This window comes from Chrysochloris asiatica, unplaced genomic scaffold (genome assembly GCF_000296735.1).
Source record: "Chrysochloris asiatica unplaced genomic scaffold, ChrAsi1.0 scaffold00321, whole genome shotgun sequence".
Taxonomy (NCBI): Eukaryota; Metazoa; Chordata; class Mammalia; order Afrosoricida; family Chrysochloridae; genus Chrysochloris; species Chrysochloris asiatica.
In genome coordinates, this window is record NW_006408839.1 from 2,248,223 (window position 1) to 2,268,945 (window position 20,723).

General features: G+C 46.1%; 1 protein-coding gene across 1 annotated transcript in view; it reads right to left on the reverse strand.

Annotated features, from left to right (window-relative positions):
• SEMA5A (sema domain, seven thrombospondin repeats (type 1 and type 1-like), transmembrane domain (TM) and short cytoplasmic domain, (semaphorin) 5A) overlaps nucleotides 1-15,523 on the reverse strand; it is a 272,757-nt gene extending 257,234 nt beyond the window's left edge. The window contains exon 1 of the mRNA XM_006875343.1: nucleotides 15,400-15,523. Within this exon, the coding sequence (XP_006875405.1) occupies nucleotides 15,400-15,523 (124 nt within the window). The remainder of the gene's footprint in view (nucleotides 1-15,399) is intronic.
• Between the last annotated feature and the right edge of the window lie 5,200 nt (nucleotides 15,524-20,723).

The window sequence follows — 20,723 nt, forward strand, 5'->3', positions numbered from 1 at the left end:
TGTCGAGGCGGGTCCCCGACAGTCTCAGGTCCCACCATTACAAGTGCAGCCCTGTCTCTGATAGAATGGGAGTCTCCTTGGAGGTGTGACCTGAATCCAGTACACGTATGAATGATCTGGCCAGACTCTCCCTTGTTCTGGATCCTGTATCCTCATCAGATGTGAAACACTAAGCCACCTGAGCTCCTTAAACACTCCAGAAAGGGCAGCTCATGGCGATTCTCTAGGGACAGAGCACCGCTTCCACACAGGGCTCCTGAGCTTGCGTGCCCTCTACAAAAGCGCACGGCCACAGCTTTCTCCTTGGAACGCCTGATGGGTTTGAACTGCTGACCATCCATCAGCAGCCAAGCACTTAACCACTGTGCCACCAGGGCTACCTCTCTGTCCTGTATGCCCTGCCCCCAATTCAGTCCACTGCCAGCATCGTGGTCACATGGACTGATCATATCGCGTTGAACTTGGATGCCATCAATCCTCCATCTGAAAACATGTCCCTGGCTTCTAGTCATACTCAAAATAGATGCCCCAAATCCTAAAGCCTCACCGCACCTGGGTCCTGCTATAGCTGTCAACTCGTCCCCAACAGGTTCCTGAGACTCATGCCCTGTGCTTGGCATGACTCAGAGTGCCTGCCCCCAACACTCTCCCCAGATACTCAGCAGGCTCTGATGGTGTGCTCCCTCACTGCATCTAAGTCTTGTCTGACTCAATCAGACTACAGTCAGAAAACGAGGCCTGCCTTCAGTGGGAGTTCAAACAGAGAGAGACGGCCAACTCCAGGAAACAGCAGGTGAAAGTGGAGGAAATCAGGAGACAGAAGGCTGGGAGATTCCAGAGAACCAACACAAGAGGGCCTGGGACCTATAGACAAGGACGGCTGGGCAGGAACCCAGAGTCTGTCCCCACCTGGCTCCCCCTGGCCATGCAGGCTCAAGTGGGGTTCCCAACCAGCAAAGCCTGCTCAAAGCTGAGGGGATTGGAATCACTGGAATCTGTCCATTCTGCCTGGGTATGAAAACCCCACCATGTGTTCAGCCAGCTCGTCTCCCACCAGCCCTGTCATAAACAAATCCTAGAGGGTCCCAGCTGGCATAGGGGGCTCCCAACCATCACACAGGACAGACTGCCTGACCAGTAGATCAGAGCAAAGTGACAGACAGCAGGAGAAAGTCCAAGGGGCAGCCCCGGCAATGCAGAGGAAAACCCACCCCTGCCAGGCTTATTCCTCCCCAAGCTTCACCAGCACCGGAGACCCCTACGTGATCCTGTCTCCTAGTTATCCACTGTTGTTGCCACTAGCTCATGGAGACCCCAAGCGCAACAAGACGAGACGCTGTCCTAACTTGTACCCTCATCCCTATGACTGGTTGTGAGTGAAGCAGTGTGATCCACAGGGTCGGCAGAGACTGATATTCACAAGAAGACCACCAGGCCAATTTTCCTAGTTTGCTTCAGTCTGACAGCTGCTGAGTATCGGAGGAGCCCACAAGCCCCACAGACACATGGATGGTGGCTGGGCCTGAGGGACATTCTCCCACATGGAAGGAGCAATGCTCCCATGGAAACGTCATTGTTTCTTCTCATCTCATCCTTGGTCAGCGCAACAGCACGCAGCTCTCCACACAGAATGTAAGTTCAGCTGGTATTTACATGTGGTTTGCAATGTCTGGCACACGTGTTGCTGTCAGAGGTCAGCAAATCGGCTGCACCTCAGAGCAGCCCCATGCACAACTGCTGGGCCCTGCACCTTCCTTGTATGAGCCCACTGGTGCAGCCACTGTATCAGTCCATCTCATTGGGTATCTCACCCTCTACTTTACCAAGCAAGCTGTCTTTCTCCAGGGACTGGTCCCTCCTGACAGCATGTCTGAAATATTAGAAACAAAGCCTCCCCACCCTCACTTCCAAGGAACATTCAGGCTGTACTTCTTCCGAGACAGATTTGTTTGTTCTTCTGACAGTTCATAGTACATTCAATACTCTTCCCCCAAAGCTAGAATTCAAATACGCTGATTATTTCACGGTCTTATTGGCCAGCTTTCACATGCATATGGAGATTGAAAATATTCTGGCTTGAGTGAGGAGCACCTGAACACCAACCTGATATCTTTGGACTTGAATACTTTAAAATATCTTCTGCAACAGATTTGCCTAGCGTGATACATCATTTGATTTCTTGATGGCTGCTTCTACAAGCATTGATTGGGGCTGCGAATAAAATGACAACTTCAGTTATTTCTCCCTTTGCTGTTTTAAGTGCACATGAGTCACAAGGACACTGTGTCAGGCAGGGTTTCCAGTGCCTGGTGGGTTTGAATCACCACTTGTGGTTAGCAGCCCAGTGCTGAGCCTTCAGTATCACACCAGGGCTCCTGGTTCCCTTTATCATGATGTTATTTATTAGACCAGATGTGAGCATTTGTGTTTTCTTTACACTGAGGTGAAATCTATACCAAAGGCTGTAGTCTTTGATCTTTATCAGTAAGTAATTCAAGTCGTCTTTGTTCCCAGCAAGCAGGACTGGGTCAGCTGCATATGGTAGGATGCTAGAGTCTTCCTCCAACTCTGATACTACATTCCTCGTCATCCAATGCCTTCGTTTGCACATTTCATTAGAATTCTCTGCTTCGTCTTCTGGAGCTGCTCTATGATATTTTCTGTTCAGCTCTTTCATTTAATCATTTCTCTAATCATCTTAGCTTCTAAATGTCCAAGACCAAGTTTCAGAATCTTTTCTGACATCCATTTTAGTGTTTGTTTGTTTTTTCCTTTCCTGTCTTTTTAATGACCTTTTGCTTTCTTCATGTATGATGTTTTTTGTGTCAGCCTACAACTTCATTTTGCATAGATCAACCATCAACACTCACCGAAACAGCAGTCAAGAAATCTTATGACATATTTCCTTAGGTAAATCTGCTGCAAAAGACCTCTTCCAAGTGTTCAAGAGCATAGATGTCAGTTTGAGGATTAAGGTGTTTGTGCCTGACTCAAGGCATGCTATTTTCAGTATCCTCATATACATGTGAAGGTTGGATAATGAATAATAATAATAAAAAAAAAGATGTATTTGGTGTTGTGTTGTGTTGTGTTGTTGTGTTGATATGTTGGAGAAGAACATGAAAAGTACCATGGGCTGCCAAAGAACCAACAGATCTGTGTTGGATGAAGTACAGCTAGAGTGCTTCTTGGAAGCCAGGATGGCCAGACTTGGTCATTCATACTTAGGACATATTATCAGGGGAGACCAGTCACTAGAGAAGGACATCATCTTTGGTAAAGTGGAGGGTCAGAGAAAAAGAGGAAGACCCCCAATGAGATGGACTGGCACAGTGGCAGCAGCAATGATTGTGAGGTTGACTCAGGGTTGGGCAGTGTTTCACTCTGTTTTGTATAATGAGTTGTTCAATGAGTTGAAACAGACTTGAGGGTACCTAACAACAATTAGACAGCTCTTCTGGTTTTCAGTCGTTAGTGTTTAAAATGCATCAAATCTGTTCTTGACGGAGTCTCGAATTTCAAGTGGGATATGTTCAAGGTCATATTTTGGCTTTTGTCTACTTGCCGGGGTCTGACCCCGACATAGTTGTCACGAGTTTTTGGTTCACGAGGAGGGGAGATCCAGCGGCGATAGGGATAGCGAAAGAATACACAGAGAAACAGAAGAAGGGAGACAATGAGGCACCCCAAAGCCAGGGTGGATACATCACTGGTGGGCAGGCTTGGGACTACAGGCATCATGGCCTCTGCAGGCAGCGACTCACTGCCCTGCAATCTTTAATGCATGCCTTCCAACCCGTAACGCACCGCAATCTTTACTCCATGCCTTCCAACCAGTAATGCACAGATCGTTACTCCATGCCTGCCAACCAGTAATGCACACCTGGGGAGGCTCGGGCCTCTGCTTTATTTAGGGGAGGAGTTTCACACCAAGCTGGGAGGGACTAAAACAGGATACAGCTAACATCAGTAATTTTCCAGACATTCAGGTAACTTTACATTGTACTTCACTGGTTCGAACCCCAGGCCAGCAACTTGAATTCTCAGGCCCAATTAACATATCTATAGCCCCTGAGGTCAGTTGGGGGAAGTTGAGAGTTCTGCAGGAGACGCCCAGATGAATGGGCTGCACCTGGAAAAGGGATTAGGGAGGATGGGTTCTTTGTCTATAGAACAAAGAACCAAGAAGTAGCTAAGATATTTTTAGTTAATCCTTTGGAGAAAGGTTTAACCTTGCAACCTTTAGTCTTGGCTTTAGGAAAATATCACATTTATCTGTGGATTTTCAAAGGCTCCAGTGTATTAATTTAATATATATACCTGAATATTAAGATGAAAGCAATTTTCCATTAACTGCCAGTGGCCTCATTTGTTACACTCAGCCCTAGAGGGCCTCGAACCTCTGACTAGTCTTACACGGTCTGCAACATCTACTGGTTTCAATTTTCTTCAACTTCAACCTGAATGTGCATATGAGAATTGATGCATTCAACTGATATTAGTGAAGTGAACAGGATACAATTCAGGATCAAAACCAACTCAGAACACAGCAGTTTTTCAGTCAGGAATGCCTCCTGTCTCCCAGATGCAGGCATGCCTCACTCTTGTCTTCAACCTCTCAGCCATGGGGCCCCTTGGCCTCTGTCCCAGTCCATGGGCCTAGAGCCGGCAGCTGCTCTGTCTCTCCATGCCACACCTCTGCCGTCACTATTTTTCTAGATAAAGACCTCATGTTCAACTCATGCTCTTCTTTCTTGATGGTCCTAGGATCTTCCATATCTGCTTCTGAAATGGCTTCTAACTAACCTCAGTCTTGGTTGGTTGGTTAGTTATGTGCCATGGAGTCGGTTCAATCCCAGTCTTGGAAGTAACCAACCTGAGACATGCTATTTGCACGGTCCCACCCAAACACTTGGTGGGAATTAAGGTACTGGATAGAAAAGCCATATTAAGTGAATTTAAAGTGTTGCAGGGCTGAAAGAGAAGTGTAATGCAACAATACATCTCTGGATTGCAAATCAAAGACGGCTCACAACCAAACTCCCCACAAGAGTGCTCACAAAGCCTAGTCCCAGTCTTAAGGCAATTACACTGAACTGCTACTGTGACCACGTACCCCAACCCAAGTTGTAAAATGATAAAAATATTCCCACACTGGGGCCCATCCACATAATGTAGTTCAAATCGTATCTAAAACTCAAATGAAGGTGTTCAATCTTATATATTATTTCAGCCAGAGCCCTGGAAAGCAAAAGGAAAACAAAAAGGATGGATAATTCCCAAAATTCATGCAAGCTCAGATCATGGCTTATAAAGAATATACAATGCGTGGCAGGGGCCTTGAAGTTTCTACCTGTTCAAACAAGATCTATATGGTCTCATGAATCATCAGGAAGGGACCCTGGTGAAGCGCTTAACTACTACCCCAAAGGTCGGTGGTTCAAACCCACCACACCACTCCATGGGAAAAGACTGGTCAATCATTTCTGTAAGGATGACAGTGACAGTCTAGGAAAGGCTATGGGACAGCTCTCCTGAGTCTCATGGGGTCGCTGTGAGTCAGAACCCACATGATGGCACCAGTAACACCGTCATCGATGTTACATCAAGGACTCCCTGAGTGAGTAGCAGAAAAGGCAAACTCTGAACTACTAACCGCAGCCACCAGAGGACCCTCGGAAGACAGGCCTGGCCATAAAGGTGACAGCTGACATATGCTCTAAACACCTGGAGACCCTGAGTCACAGATGACAACACGGCCACCAACAACCACACCTACCTGCCTTCTAAAGTTAAAAAGCTGCGTCATTTTAACTTTCCATTTTTGTAGATAACAAACTAGCAATAGCTTTTACAATCAGAACTGTCATCCCAAATGCAGTTTTGAATGCAAAATAAAACACACAGCAGTGTGCTTCTTCCCTAGCTGCTTCATTGGCAGTCTCAGGTATTTGGCTCATGTGACATTAGATGATTAGAAACATTCAGTCCTGACCATGATGGTATGCTGTGGAGCAGGTTCTGACTCATAGTGACCCTGTATGGGGTTTCTGAGACTATAAATATTTACGGGAGCACAAAGGCGCATCTTTCTCCTGGAGAGCAACTGGTGGTTTCGAACTGCTGACATTACAGTTAGCAGCCTGGCTCATAATCCACTATGCTACCAGCCTATGAAAGTATTGCTTTATGAACAAAGACCATTGCAAGGACATATAGGAACACTCCTCTTGGCCAGGTGAACTCTCAAGTGGGTGAAGCAGAATTCCCTAGAGGCCAGAGTCTCACTTTCTGGTTCTGTGAAGTTGGGTTTCTCCAAAGAAAAGCGATGGATTCAAGGTTACGTCAATGGCTATCAGCATCCTGCTGGGCTTCTATCAGATTCATGTAAGACTGGAAATTTATCATTTATAATTAGTATCACAAGAACAAACAAGATGGTGGATCAGGTGGCAGTGCAGTGAGGAGCTCCATCAGCAACTACACAGAATACTGGACTAAGCAGGCTCAGGGGATGGTACGAGAACTCTGAACTGCACATAAAGGAATATATAGAAGGTTGGAAGGCTTACAGCTAGGGGAATTTGTAGCAGCAACAGGAAATCCATTGCTTTCTAATCAAAGATGCTCAGCTGCTCCCGGAGCCACCATCTTGGGCGAGACCAAGCAGGGGAAGAATCAGAAAGCCATGGGCACCTGACAGAACCATGGAGAAAAAGGTGTGGACAGTCTTTTTTTTTGTATCTGTTCATTGGTCTCTCACTGCCTGTGCACCTCCATTCTGGTGACTAGAGGGGGTGCCTGAGCGAGTGGACACCCCACCCCCACCCCGGAAGGTTCTACTATGCATGCGCAGAGATCTCCTTAAAATTTAAATAGACAGTTTCCACTTAAAACCAAACGGCCACAGCCGGCCCTGAACTGTTTACAACTAGAAAAAAAGCTTGAAAGGGAATTGTGGAACGGGGCAGGCAGACTAAAAAGGAAATAGGCCAAAAATTAAATCCTGAGTTATGTCACAATGACCAACAGTGGCATCTTGAAATTTCTCAGGAAGAAGAGTGAAAAGGGAAGCCCATCTCTGATCACATCTACCAGGAGGCAATCAGAAAACATAAAAAATATCAAAATACACATCTATCTAAGTATCAAGGCCACAGATAACTCCTGAATATGCCCAATAAGCAGAAGCAGACGACCATATCTGCACATGTCCAGAAATGAAATAAAGTGACTGAGGCAAATGAGCTGGAAGTAGACCTATACTCCATAGTGGAAGATGGGCAGGCTTTGGAAATGCCAGAGAAGGAATTCAGAAAAATTATTATAAAATGTATCAAAACACTATACAATGGAGTTGAGAAAATAAGGAAGAAGTCAGGAAAGTGTTACAGGAACAATCAAATAAGATAGATACAGCATTGGAAACAATTCAAAACCTACAGAAAGAGGCCCAAATGATAATAATAGAATATCATAAATGGGCAATACAATGAAAGGGCATAGAAGTAGAATTGAAGAGACAGAAGCCAGAACTAGTGAGCTAGAAGATAAACATCTCTCAACACTACTACGATAGAAAAGCAAGCAGAAAAAAAAAGGGATTAAAAAATCTGAAGAAGGCGTAAGATTCATGTTGGACAACATGAAGAGAAATAAGAATTATCGGCATTCCAGAACAAGAAGAATCACACAAGTTCACAGAGGAGATAGTTGAAGAGCTTCTGGAAGAAAATTTCCCTAACATCCTGAGAAGTGAAGGATAAGCATTCAGAAAGCTCAATAAACCCCAGGATGGATAGACCCTAAAAGACAATCACCAAGACATATAATAATCACACTCTCCAAAATCAAAGATAAGGAAAGAATCCTAAAAGCAGCTAGGGAAAAGAGAAGTATAACATACAAAGGCAATCAAATCAGATTAAGCTCGGATCTCTTAACAGAAGGCAATGGGGAGGCATATATAAAACCCTGAAAGAAAAAAAAAAAGCTGTCAACCAAGAATCCTCTACCCAGCAAAGCTGTCAATCAAATACAATGATGTAATCAAAACATTCCAGGATAAACAGAAGCTAAGGGATTTTGCCAAAGTCAACCCTGCTATGAAAACATCTTAAAGGAAGTTCTATGGACTGAGAACCAACAAGAATGGATAATAACCAGAGAATAACATACATGGCAGCATCACGCTGAACTCAGTTGACAAATGGAAGAGTCAAGAACAGAATAAAATTATAAGAACAGAGGATCTGGGAGGTCAGTCTGTGATCAAAACAATTACAATGTGAAAGAAGGTAAACACAGAGAAACAGAGATCCAGGGGGTGGGAAGGTCAGGTAGATTACAGAATAAAATTGTTGTTGTTAAGTGCCGTCGAGTCGGTTCCGACCCATAGCGACCCTGTACAGGGTTTCCGAGGGTGTAAATCTTTACGGGAGTAGAAAGCCTCATCTTTCTCCCGCGGAGCAGCTGGTAGTTTCGAACCGCTGACCTTACGGTTCGCAGCCTGATTCGTAACCACTACGCTACCAGAGTCTTAAATGGAGGGAAGAGTTAATGGAGTATAAGGTAACCACAACAGAGCGGTTAGGGTGGGGGTTTTAGTTCAGGTGTTGGGGAGGGCAATACAAGAAGGGGGAGGAGGTGGAACAACAAGATAGATAGGGGAACATTGAGACAGGTTTCCATGTCCTAAGTGGGACAGAAGTAAATAGTGATGCATACTCACTTGGAACAACAGAGCTCTGTGATACAGGGATCTTGGCATAGCTTGAAGAGGGGAAATAATACTAAAATGCTTGACTGTCTTACGTATAATGGTTTCCCTTCCTACTATTGTAAAATAGACACTTGAGTGGGATAGAAAGGAATGTTGGGAAACATGATTACAGAAAACTTGTAAGCCCGTCTTCAGCCTATAACTGACTGGAATACTAAAAGGGGTTCTAGAACTTGCCCAGTGAAATAGGCCTCTTGCAAAGCCTTTGGAGAGTATAGAACCTTAGATGGAATCCTGAGTCCTATCCAGAACCTTACAAGGTGGGACATTCCCACTAGCAAGGACAAGCAGAGCAGCCTGGAACAGCTAAAACAACAGAAGATACATCTTCAAAGAAAGATCATAAGGAAAATCCCAAGACAAAAATGTCAGCATGACTGGCTACTACAAGAACAAGCAAGCTGTTCACCAGGAAGCCATCAAGGAACGCTATTAAGTTCCTTCAGGACAAACTCCCCTCTAAGACTGAAACTCAAAGGGAACACACAAACAGGCATGTAAGCTTGCTGGCAACCACATTGATCTACTGGTGAGTGGAAGAGGGGGAAAGGCAGCAATGAAGACATAGGCTGAGTTCAATCATAGTCCATTGACTCCCGTTGCTGGAGATGAGAGAGAGAAGAGGAAGGGCTGGTTGGTCCAAAGTGTGGTGAGACCTGGGGACACTTGAGCCCATGGACAAGGACATAGCCACAGAGGGCTAGAGCTGAGAGTGAAGCATCCAGCTGATATGAAGTGAGGGGAGATGCACAAGAACACCCAAACTTGCAGATAGTACCCATTTGACCTAGCCTCGATGGCTTGAAAATCAGAACTCAACTAGAGGAACATAACAAAACAAAAAAATGTTTTTTTTTCTTTGATAAAGGGAACGACAGTAAATTGCTACAATTCGATGAACCTGACCTATATTCATGGAGGTCGTAACTCTAAATACCAACAGAGAGGGAAGGAATCTTCACATCAAGTATCAAGGCTATCCCTTCTGTACACAGGGTAGGTAGGGACAGGCAACTTAGACATTGGCTACTTAAAATGAGGGGGCAATAAAGGCACAAAGTGACTGGCTTACAAGATTTCATGATGGAATTTATTTTTAAATTGTGGGGGGACTGAACAGTTTTTATCTTGTCTAGATGGGTCTGGTGAAAAGAGATAGCGATAAGATACTTATAATTCAATAGTGAGTAACTGTTATCATGACTAATTGCAACTATCACAATCGTAAAGGTAGAAGTTTTGTAACAAAAACAGGGGAGTGGTTAATCTTACAGTCCAGAAACAGGATCCTAGGACCATCAAGGGAGAAGCGCACAAACAGGAAGCAGGACCTTATCCAAAGAAGTAGCGATGCCAGAGACGGGGCAGAGATGGGGCACTGAGAAGGGGAGTAGCTAAGGACTCTAGATTCATGGGAAGAGAGGGACTAAGAGTTGATGGACAGTTGATGGCAGACTTAAAGAATGGGCTCTTTGAAGGTATAAATTATTATATATACCTGAGTGTTTTGTTGTGTTTTGTTTTTTTAAAGCTAAAGTGAATAGAGAGAAATACTGTTAACTGATGGTACATGGAGTTTATAACCATTGTAATGAAACAAGGTGTATGATTTGTTGAATGTAAAACTGATGATCTACCCCGTAAACTTTCACGCCATCCACAATAAAAACCTTAAAAAAAAAACAAAAAAAGACGAATGGATAAGAAAACATAGTCTTTCAATATGTTGTATGTAAGAGACACATCAAAAAGATGGAGATAGCCTAAATGGCCATCAACAGAAAGAATAAACATTGTTACATATGCACAATGGAATACTATGCAACATTAAAGAATAATTATTAATCTGCAAAACACCCCACATCATGGATGCACCTGGAGGGCATTATGCTGAGTGAAATGTGAATCACAAGAGGATAAACATTGTATGAGACCAATGTTATTCATACTTCACAATGTTGTCCATAGCTTGTCATGATCCACACAATCGAATCTCTGCATAGTCAATAAAGCACAGATAAACATCTTTCTGGTATTCTCTGCTTTCAGCATGAGCCATGGGATATAAGCAATGCTATCCCTCATTCCATGTCCTCTTCTGAATCTTGTTACACGTCCTCTTCTGAATCTGGCATGGACCTCTGCAAGTTCTCTGTCAATGTATGCTTGCAGTTGTTTCTGTATTACCATTAGTAAAACTTCACTCACATGGGATATCAAAGAGATTGTCTAATGATTTCTGCATCCTGTTGGGCACCTGTCTTTGGAATGGGCACAAATACAGGTAACCTCCAGGTAGCTGTCTTCCAGATTTCGTGACAGAGATGAATGAGTGTCTTCAGTGCTGCCTCCGTTTGTTGAAAGATTTCAGTTTGTAGTCCATCACTTCCCAGAGCCTTGTTCCTTTCCTGAGGAAGGCAGGAGGTGCACGAAGCCATGTGAACAGGGACAGGAAGCCCCTCAGAGAAGAGGCAGGGTTCACAGCAATTCCAATGAAGGGTGGCCGACACAACGTAGTCAGGCATGGCCGACACCTCCAATGTCAGTGCTGTACACGGCGATACTTGTGGTTCGAGCACGCACACGTGCACACGCACACACACACACACACACACACACACGGGAATGTCAGCACACTATTGAAACAGAGATACAACCCACACAGGACATGTTCAGTCATGTCCCTCAATCACAGGGACCTGAAGCTATTCAGAGAGACAACATCCCAGCCTTGTCCCCAGCATGCACCAGCCTGGACAACCCACAGCAGGGATCTCAGACACCCTCTGAAGCTCTAGGGCATCATGGGTGAGGGTCTCTGGCCAGCCTGGGACCCACACATCAGAGATGGGCTATATAAACTGCAAGGACTAGGGGAAGGAGGTGTCCACTCCTGAATGGCACCAGCTAGGACCAGAGGGGCCACAAGACCACGACAGGGCAGAAAGGGGGCCCCGGAGGAGAGAAAAGACCACCAGCAGCCTGTCAACACCAGCATGGAACAACATCCCACCAACCAGCTCTCTGAGTAGCAGGCACGCCCGGTACACAAACCAAGGCTGGGGATGCTCCAAGTGGTTCTGATCCACAGGCTTATTTTTTCTCCAAAGAAAGTATTTCCTTCCCAAACCCCCATATTCTGGCTAGGGTCACGGAACGCCCTCATTTCCGGTCACCACCCACTAGCTTCTCTGCATCCTGGGTGTCTGGCTTCCTTCCCCAGACTCTCTGGAGGTGGGCCAGGCTTCCTGTGAGCTAATCCTGCCTGTGACCACCATCCCCTCACCTCCTACAACCCCAGAACTCTGCCTGATCAATGATCCCCCTCTACTCTCTGGTCACCTGGCCCCTGCCTGCAGACCCACATAAGGCTGATTCATCTGTGTCCCCTTATCAGACACCCTCTGCCCTGGTGTCTGCCGTCATCTTTCACAGCTATTCCTAGACTGTGTCCCCTCCATCACCCTGCACCCTCACCAACTCATCACTGCACACACACACTCACCATGGGCACCAGGGTTTCTAGGTGGGGGACAGTTTTCATGTCCTGGTAAAACCACAAGGTAGGTGTCTCTAAAGAACAGGAACTGACTGGCTCAAAGGTATGGGCCAGAAGTTCAAAACAGTGTCTCTATCATGTTGATCCATTCTGAAGAGGAGGGACAGAATGCTACATAAATCTTCCAGCTCCCGGTGGCCCCAAGAGGCTCCTGGACTTGGACATCATTCCTATCTCTGCAGATGGTGTCACAGAGCATCATCTGCACTGGCTGAGGGTCTCTCTCTGTTTTTTCTCCTTTAAAAGGACCCCATTCAGGTGGGACTAGAGCCCACCAAGAAGAGTTGTGGTATGGCATCAAGAATATCGTGTAAGATGAAAGCACAGGACATTAAATAGATAGAAAAGACCAAAATGGATGTCAGGAGAAACTCTGAAATTTGCTCTCCAGCATAAAGATGCTAAAGCGAATGGGAGAAATAAGGAAGTAAAACAGCTGAACAGAAAATCTCAAAGGGCAGCTCAAGAAGAAGTCTAGTATTATAACAAAATGTGCAAAGGCCTGGAGTTAGACAACCAAAGGGGTTAAACAGGCTCAGCATTTCTCAAGCTGAAAGAACCAAACAAAAATTCAAGCCACAGCTTGAACTATTGAAGGATTCTCTGGGCAAATTACTGAATGATGCAGAAATCATCAAAAGAAGATGGAAAGAATACACAGAGTCACTGTACCAAAAAGAAATGGTCGATGTCCAACCGTCTTAAGAAGTAGCATATGAGTAAGGACCAATGATATTGAAGGAAGAAGTCCAAGGTACATTGAAGGCATTGGCAAAGAACAAATTGAAATCTTTCAATAAACTGAGGCATCATAGGAGGCACTCACTCATCTATGCCAAGAAATTTAGAAGACAACTACATGGCCAACTGACAGAAAGAGAGCCATACCGGTGCCCATTCCAGAGAGAGGTGATCCAACGGAATGCAGAAATCATCAGACAATATCATTAACATCTCATGCAAGTAAAAATGTGCTAAAGGTAATTCAAAAAAAGGCAGCAACAGTACATTGACAGAAAACCTAGAGAGGTTCAAACTGGATTGAGAAGAGGACTTTGAATGAGGCATATCATTGCTGACTTCAGATGGATCTTGGCTGAAAGCAGAGAGAATTCCAGAAAGATGTTTACCTGTGCTTTACTGACTACACAAAGGCTTTCAATTGTGTGGATCATGACAAGCTAAGGATGATGTGGAGAATGAGTATTCCAGAACACTTAACTATGCTCATGAAGAACCTGTAAATAGACCAAGAGGCAATTGTTAAAACAGAACAAAGGGAACACTGAAGGGTCTAAAATTAGGAAAAGTGTGTGCCACGGTTGTATTCTTTCACCATACTTATTCAATCTGTATGCTGAGCATATAATCCGAGAAGTTGGATTATATGAAGAAGAACAGGGCATAAAGATTGGAGGAAGATTCATTAGCAAACCTGACATTTGCAGATGATACAACCTTCCTTTTGAAAGCCAAGAGGACTTAAAATCCTTATTGATAAAGATAAAGGTCACAGCTTTCCGTATGGGCTGCACGTCAATATAATGAAAACAAAAATCCTCACCACTGGACCAGTAAGCAATATCATGAGTAATGGAGAAAAGTTTGAAGTTGTCAAAGGTTTCCATTTTGCTTGGATACACAATTAATAGGCATGCAAGCAGCAGTCAAGAAGACATCAAACAATATGTGACATTAGGCAAATCTTCACAAAGCCACCTTAAAGTCCTGTTCAAGACAAAAACGTCAGTTTGAGGACTAAGGTTCACCTGACCCAAGCCATGGTATGCCAATTGCCTCATCTGTGTGTGAAAGTTGGACAATGAATAAGGAAGACTGTAGAAGAATCAACGCATTGGAAGTGGTGGTGTTCGAAGAAGCCTATGCAAAGTACCACGGCCTTTCAGAAAAGCAAACAAATCTGTCCTGGGCGAAGTACAGGCCAGACTTCACCTCTCATCTAGTGGACATGTTATCAGGAGGGACCAGTCACTGGACAAAGACAGCATGCTTGAGGGTCAGTGAAGAAGAGGAAGATGCTACAGAGATGAACTGGCATAGTGGCAGAAGCAATGGGCCAAGCGTAACCACAGTTGTGAGGTTGTGCGTGAGGTTTTGTTGTGTGTGAGGTTGCTATGGGTCAGAGCTGACCCAACAGCTCCTAACAATGGCACTAAATTGTGATTTACGTGGGGTACACTTTGATCCCACTCTACAAATATCCCGATGCTTGTGACCCATGCCTGTCAGTTCATGTGAACTCCTGGCACCTCATGTGTGTCAGAGAAGACCTGTGCTCCATAGGGTTCTCAATGGCTGATCTTGGAGAAGCATATCAGCAAGCCTTTCCTCTGAGGTACCTCTGCAAGGACTCGGAACTCGGCCCTTTTGGTCAGCAGCCAGGGACTCCACGTGTGGGGTTGCCAGGAGACAGAAGCAGCTTGATGGTAAACCCCTTACTGTTGGGTCCATTGTCACTCACTCACAGGGAGGGTAGACGTGTCCCATTGGCTTTCCTAGGCAGGAACCGTTACAGTATCAGGCAGACACATCTTTCTGCTGCCAAGCGGCTGGTCGGTTCCAGCCGAGGATCTTCCACTTAGCAGCCCAACATTTAACCATGCTGTTCGGTGTTGGTGTGTGCCGTACGTCACCGTGGCCTACTGAGGCTGCAGATCTTTCCGGGAGCAGAAAACCTGTGGCGCTGTGGGTTAATGCACCAGACTGTAAAGCCGTTTGAAATGCAAGGTCGGCGGTTCAAGCTCACCAGCTGCTCCTTGGAAACTCTATACAGGGTAGCTATGGGTCAGAACCAACTCGACAGCACTTGACAACAACCACCACCACAAAGGAAGTCCCCGCCCACGATCACTCCTGCCTTGGGCCTCTCTTGGGGCAACAGTGAGTTTGTTGCTAAATGCCATGGAACTGGTTCTGACTCATAGTGACCCTGTATAGAGTTTCCCCGGAGCAGCTGAATGGGTTTGAAGGCGGCTTCGTGCCGGAACGCTGTCTCCCCCAGGTTCCCCCAGAGCCTGCCTTTGTGCTGGCCTCTTACCTTTGTATGGGATGACTGGGTGTTCCAGCCGTTGGCACTGCCAGGAGTCCCATGCCACCGGCTGGCCGAGCTGCCACACGCCCAAGCTGGACACCAGCCAGACGAGTAAGCCAGCGCCCCTCATGACACCCAGGGGCTGTGTCCCACGAGGGCAGGAGTCCTCTACGCAGAAGCCCGTCTTTCAGTCATGTGTGAAGAGTGCCTGAAACACACAAAAGAAAAGGAGGGTGTGAGTCTGAGCTAGGGTGGGTGGTTTTGGAGTGAGGCTCCATCACCTTCTTTAAAGACCTGGACAGGGATTCTTGGGGAAAGAACTCCCACTGTCCACGTGGAGGACCCGAGCAACACACCTCACAGGCCACCACCACCCGCCTGCCAGTGGAGGTGAGCATGCTGCAAGGACCATGAGAAGGTTCCAGAGGAACCAAGGAAGAAAGCCCTGGAGATCTACTTCCATGATACAGACAGAGAAACGCCATCAACGACTGTGGAGTGGCTACACTGAGTTCTTCCGGGCCCCTGGCTTCCATGGCTGGGGGCCAACCCCGGGTCCGGCAACAAGAACAACGCTTCGTAGAGACGGGAAGGAGCTCAAACACAGCCATTTGTACCTTTGAGTTCACACTGTGTGGTGTGTATTTGTGTGTATGAGGAAGAGAGAGAACCAATTTCCAACAACTCCACAACCACACTTATACTAGGAGCCCATTGTGAGCCGACATCACAGACTGGACACTGCCGATCCTGTGTGGTCATCAACTGCTCTGACCCTACCCCAGGCCCCCGGGTTATGAAAGAGGTTGTGAAGATAAAAATCTATGACACTTGTGGAAACGGAGCCATATCTGGAGTCAGCCAACCTAGGAGCCACTCCTGAACACCAGTAAGCACAGAGGGTATACTTCTTCTCGTCCTGAACCAAGGCTGAAGACACGAGGTGCCCTAAGGAATCTGCAGGTGAGCACACACCTGCTGCAACAACTGAAATGCACCATGGACCACAGTTCTGTTCAGAACACAGAGACATGGCGTGATCCTCTCCCTGTCCACTCAGGGATTCCGGAGACAGTGGTCACAAACCGCTGTCTCAGCAAACTGGTGATGAGCAAACAGTATGGGAAGGACGGCGAGAGGGTGATATGCCCTAACTAGCACCCACATCCACACCTGCACACCGCCACTCACCCATCAGAGAAGGACGGGGACTGAGCGCTACCAACTAGAACCCAGAGCCACTTCCTCTCTGTTTGGCAGTGCAGCGAGGTGCCCGCCCACCTGGCCACTGTCCTGCCCCGTGCCCTCGGCGCCATCCAGGAAGAAGGCAGAGAAGCCTGGACACCCATCCCCTGGACTTAGAAAGTGATGAGAGAAGACCAATGCCAAGTCAAAGATGGGGACAGCAGATAAAACGGGATGCAAGAAGGAAGCCCATTTAGCATCAACAGGTGGTTTCTAGAGGCTGGTGAGTTTAAGATACAGGAAGTGCCTGTGGTACCAAGGAGATGTGTACCTGCGTCCTCAGGATTCTGTAGGTGAGTAGGAACAGGTACTATGGTCTCTTATCTAGTACAAGAAAAGGCTCCGGGTCTTTACAGTGATTTAAACCCGCACAGGCAGCAAGAGCAGGGGCTGGGACAGTGCCAACGGGAGCTTGTTCAATGGTGCCAACCTGTGGGCAGGTGTACAGAACACAAAGGGCAAGAAGGGGCCATCCTGCAGTGGGGCTCTCCCTTCTGAGGCCCAGGGACTGCAGCATCCAAACACACTAGGTGAGGAGCCAGGGTGGGGCACTGCAGCCTCCATTCAGAGAGATGACTTTTACCTTTTCAGAACTCTCCACCTCCAAACACACTCAGCTTACAACAGCTGGGCCTCTTTCCTGGGCGCTACACTTCCAGCACTGAGCACTGGTAACCACTGGGGCAGCTGGTACCAGATATCTGTGTGTCTTACCTCAGGCCACCATCAGCAGTCCACCAGTGGCAGAGTTCTCGAGGAGGAGGCCCGGGTTTGATTCCCAGACAGGGCAGCTCTGTTAGGGGAAGCTTCTGTGTTGCAATGACGGTGAGCAGATTTTAACAAGGAAGAAAGCCTTGGCAACCTCCTTATAAATACCTCATGGATCACAAAAGTGGGTTTGGAACCGAGCCGGGCATGGTGCAGGGCCAGGCTCCCTTTTGCCCACCATTCTGGGTTCCCATGAGTCTCAGCACTGTGACCACACACAGTCAGTGAGATGTCTCCCTAGCAGCATCCCTGGCCTGACCCACCTGCAGGAGGTAGCTATCCCTGTACAGACAAACAAAAGGTCTCCCACACAAGCTACTGACTAGTCAATTCTGACTCACAAAAGCCCTGCCGAATGCAGGAGAACTGTCCTGTGGGTTTTCAACCAAGGCTATAGATCTTTACAGAAACACACTGGCTACTTCTCCCCAGGTGGATCTGAACTGACAACCTTTGGGCTAGCCGCCCAATGATTAGCTCAGTGTGCCAATATTCCCAAATCACCCTTTGTGGGAAGTCTCTGATTTGAACACATCATAATTACATCTCCTGCTCTTTCACAGTGAAAATGGTGGTCTCCATTTCTAAGATTATTCGAGATGTTGTTGTTAGGTTGCACCCAGTCAGTCCTGACTCAGACTGAGTACACCCACAACAGAACAAAACACCGCCCAAGTCCTAACGCCATCCCCACTATTACCACGCTTGAGCCCATTCCTCCTGCCACTGTGCCAATCCATCTCATTGGGGGTCCTCCTTTTTTTTCCCTGAACCTCCACTCTGCCAAGCATGATGTCCTTCTCCAGGGAGGAAGCCCTTCTGATGACATGTCCAAAGTATGAGAGGTAAGTTCTGGCCATTGTGGCTTCTAAGGAGCATTCTGGGTGTACTTTTTCTCACACAAATGTGTTTGTTCTCACAATCCACAGTACATTTAATATACTTCTTCAACATCATATCCAAAGTGCATCAAGTCTCCCACAGTCTTCCTTATTCATTATCCAACTTCGACATGCCTCTTTGGCTAGTGAGAATATCATGGCTTGGGTCAAGCACACCTTAGTCCTCCAACTGACATCTTTGCCCTTGAATACTTTGAAGGTCTTGTGTAGAAGATTTACCTAATCTTTTAATTTCTTGACTGTTGCTTCCAGGAAGTGTAGATGGTAGATTGAAACAAACTGAAGTCTTTGACATCTTCAATCTTTTCTCCACCTATCATGATGTTATTTATTGATCCAGTTGTGAGCATTTTGTTTTCTTTACATTGACATGCACCCCATACTGAAGGCTGTGGTTGTTCATGTTCATCAGTAAATATTTTAATTCTTCTTCCCTTTCAGCAATCAAGGTTGTATCATCTGCATATCACAGGTTGTTAATGAGTCTTCCTCCAATCTGGATGCCACATTTTTGTTCATAGAACCCAGCTTCTCAGATTATGTGCTCAGTATACATATTGAATAAGTATGGAGAAAGAACACAATCCAGAAACACACCTTTCCTAATGTTAAACCACTCAATGTCCCCTTGTTCTGTATGAACAACTGCCTCTTGGTCTGGAGTATACAGGTTCCTCATGAGCACAGTTATGTATTCCGGACAACTCACTCTCTGCAATGTGGTCCAGAGCTTGTCATGATCCACACAGCTGGGCAGTACAGCGGTATGCCAATGAATTTCAGAATAGCAAAAACTACGTCAAATTTCCCTATTTGCAACAGTTAGAAACACGTATACATTGTGGAGGGAGTTGCAAGGAATGTGTTTCAATAAAGGGGCTTTGATTTCCTTAACTGTGCTCAAGAGGAACCTGCACGTGGACTGAGACGCAGTTGTTGGAACAGAACACAGGAACACTGAATGATTTAAAATCAGGAAAGGTGTGTGCCCGGGCTGTACTATCTTACATACTTATTCAATCTTTATGTTGTTGTTGTTATATGCCGTGGAGTCGATTCCAACTCATAGCGACCCTGTACAGGGTTTCTGAGGCCGTAAATCTTTACGGGAGCAGAAAACCTCATCTTTCTCCGGCGGAACAGCTGGTAGTTTCCAACTGCTGACCTTGAGATTAGCAGCCTGATTCGTAAACCACTACGCTACCAGAGCTCCTGAGCACATAATCCGAGAAGCTGGATTATATGAACAAGAACATGACATCAGGATTGGAGGAAGACTCATTACCAACATGCCACATGTAGATGATACAACAATGCTTGCTGAAAGTGAAGAGGACTCGAAATACTTCCTGATGAAGATCAAAGACCACAGCCTTTAGTATGGCTACATCTCAATATAAAGAAAATGAAAATCCTCACCACTGAACCAATAAACAACATTCTTACCAATAAAGAAAAGATTCAAGTTGTCAAAGATTTCAGTTTGCTTGGATTCACAATCAGTACTCATGGAAGCAGCAGTCAAGAAATCAAACAATATATTACATTGGGCAAATCTGCTGCACAGGACCTTTTTAAAGTGTTGAAGAGCAAAGATGTCAGCTTGAGGACTAAGGTGTGCCTGACCCAAGCCACGGTATTTTCAGTTACCTCATACGCATGCGAAAGCTGGACAATGAATAAGGAAAACCGTAGAAGAATTGATGCATTTGGCTTATGGTTGGAGGAAAATATTAAAGGTGCCACAGACTGCCAAAAAAAACCCCAAACCAATCTTTGTTGGAAGTGCAGCCAGAGTGCTCCTTGGAGGCCAGGATGGTGACACTTCATCTCTCATACTTCAGACATGTTATCAGGAGGGACCAGTCCCTGGAGAAGGATATCATGCTTGGTAAAGCGGAGGGTCTGAGAAAAAGAGGAAGACCCCCAATGAGATGGATTGGCCCAGTGTCAGCAGCAATGGGCTAAGGCCTGGCAATGATTGTGAAATCGGTGCAGAACAGGGCAGTGTTTCGTTCTAGTGTGCACAGGGTGGCTACGAATCACTGCTGACTCAATGGCACCTAACAACAACAACAAACTTTCCTGTCACAATCTCTGGATAACGACAATAGATCTGGTGAATTAACATGAAATCAACCACCTTGTCCACTACGAGGATTCAATAGCACAGAATTTCAGGCCGCAAAACACAGGCATTTCTGACCTCCGTAAACTGGAGGAGGGGGCTGTGTGCGTGGCCAGCGTTTCCTGGTGTGGGAGGCCCTGTATGTGTCCACTCTAAGTAAACTCAGCTCTGGATATCTGTGGCTGTGTCATAAATAACATTTCCTAGTCACACCCACGCTGTGGCTGAATAGGCATTGGGGAACAGAAAATAACTGTTCCTTTTAGCAAAAAAAAAAAAAAAAGCTT